The 1,009-nt window shown below is 64.6% G+C and overlaps 2 protein-coding genes across 2 annotated transcripts in view; one reads left to right on the top strand and one right to left on the bottom strand.

Moving 5' to 3' along the window:
* The window catches only part of Tap1 (transporter 1, ATP binding cassette subfamily B member), a 30,656-nt gene extending 29,864 nt beyond the window's left edge, over positions 1–792 (bottom strand). Inside the window, exon 1 of the mRNA XM_031347009.1 lies at positions 15–792. Coding sequence (XP_031202869.1) covers positions 15–621 — 607 coding nt within the window. The 5' untranslated portion in view covers positions 622–792. The remainder of the gene's footprint in view (positions 1–14) is intronic.
* Positions 793–893: 101 nt separating this feature from the next.
* The window catches only part of Psmb9 (proteasome 20S subunit beta 9), a 5,503-nt gene continuing 5,387 nt past the window's right edge, over positions 894–1,009 (top strand). Inside the window, exon 1 of the mRNA XM_031347951.1 lies at positions 894–1,007. Coding sequence (XP_031203811.1) covers positions 1,005–1,007 — 3 coding nt within the window. The 5' untranslated portion in view covers positions 894–1,004. The remainder of the gene's footprint in view (positions 1,008–1,009) is intronic.

Below are 1,009 nucleotides of genomic sequence, written 5' to 3'. Positions count from 1 at the left end.
CTTCCCGGGACCACTTGACTCTTCCTTTCTGCCCATTACCCTGGAATCCTGCCCTGACCCCTGTGGCCTGCTCTTTCGCCCCGAGTCTCCCTTACCAAGGCAGGAGAGGATCAAGAGAACCAGAACCAGGTAGAGACACTGCTTCTTGGAGCCCAAGTAGCCCAGCATCCGACACAGCATGTGCCCAGCGCCCCTGTGGCCGCTGGGCGCCCAGAGGCTGTCCAACTTGTGCCACAGGGCGGCTGCGGGCAAGGCTGCCACATAACTGATAGCGAAGGCATCTGGACGACTGTTCCAGTGTAGTAATCCAGCGCTGTCACCTGCCCGGAGTTCTCCCCAGGCGACCAGCTCTCTGAACAAGGCAAGTCCAGGCAGGGCCAGACCCAGCGCTGCCGCTAGCGGCTGCAAAGCACCCAGCCAGCCATGGGCTCCCGCGGTGAACCCGAGGACCCCGTGGACCCCTAGTCCCAGGATAGCCCAGCGGCTCAGGCCCACCGCCCAGACCCGGAGCAGCGGCACCTCGGGAACCAAAAGGGAGAAGATTCCCGGGAGCCCGGGCCGCAGCAGTAGCCAGTCCACCAGCAGCAGCAGGGCGGCCGCCAGCCAGGCTTGAGCAGCCATCGAGAGTGCGCCGTCCAGAGGCTGGTCCTAGCCTGGGACGCTCGGCGTCCTCGCTTTACAGGAGTCTCGGTGGGGAGAGAAGAAAGGCGGGTCCGAGGGCGTGCGCGGAAAGTCCCGAGAACCCGCTCGAGCTAGTGGCGGTGCCCAGAAGTGCCAGCGTTTAGAGGAAGAAGAAACCGAAAGCCGCGGCCGAATCACTAGGCACGCCCCCTCTGTCGTCACCTGTCTCTGGGCAGATCTGCCCTGCTTAGGTTTGCTCTGGGCGCCGAAGGCCTGGTAGAACGGTACGCCCCTTGCGCGATGATGGGGCGGGGCCGCAGGCTGCAAGTTTCGTGCGCCGCGCGCGACCGCTGATTGGAAAGCCGAGCACCCGCTCTGCAAAGATGCT

Source organism: Mastomys coucha, unplaced genomic scaffold (assembly GCF_008632895.1).
Source record: "Mastomys coucha isolate ucsf_1 unplaced genomic scaffold, UCSF_Mcou_1 pScaffold3, whole genome shotgun sequence".
NCBI lineage: Eukaryota > Metazoa > Chordata > Mammalia > Rodentia > Muridae > Mastomys > Mastomys coucha.
This window is presented reverse-complemented; position numbering and strand designations above follow the sequence as displayed.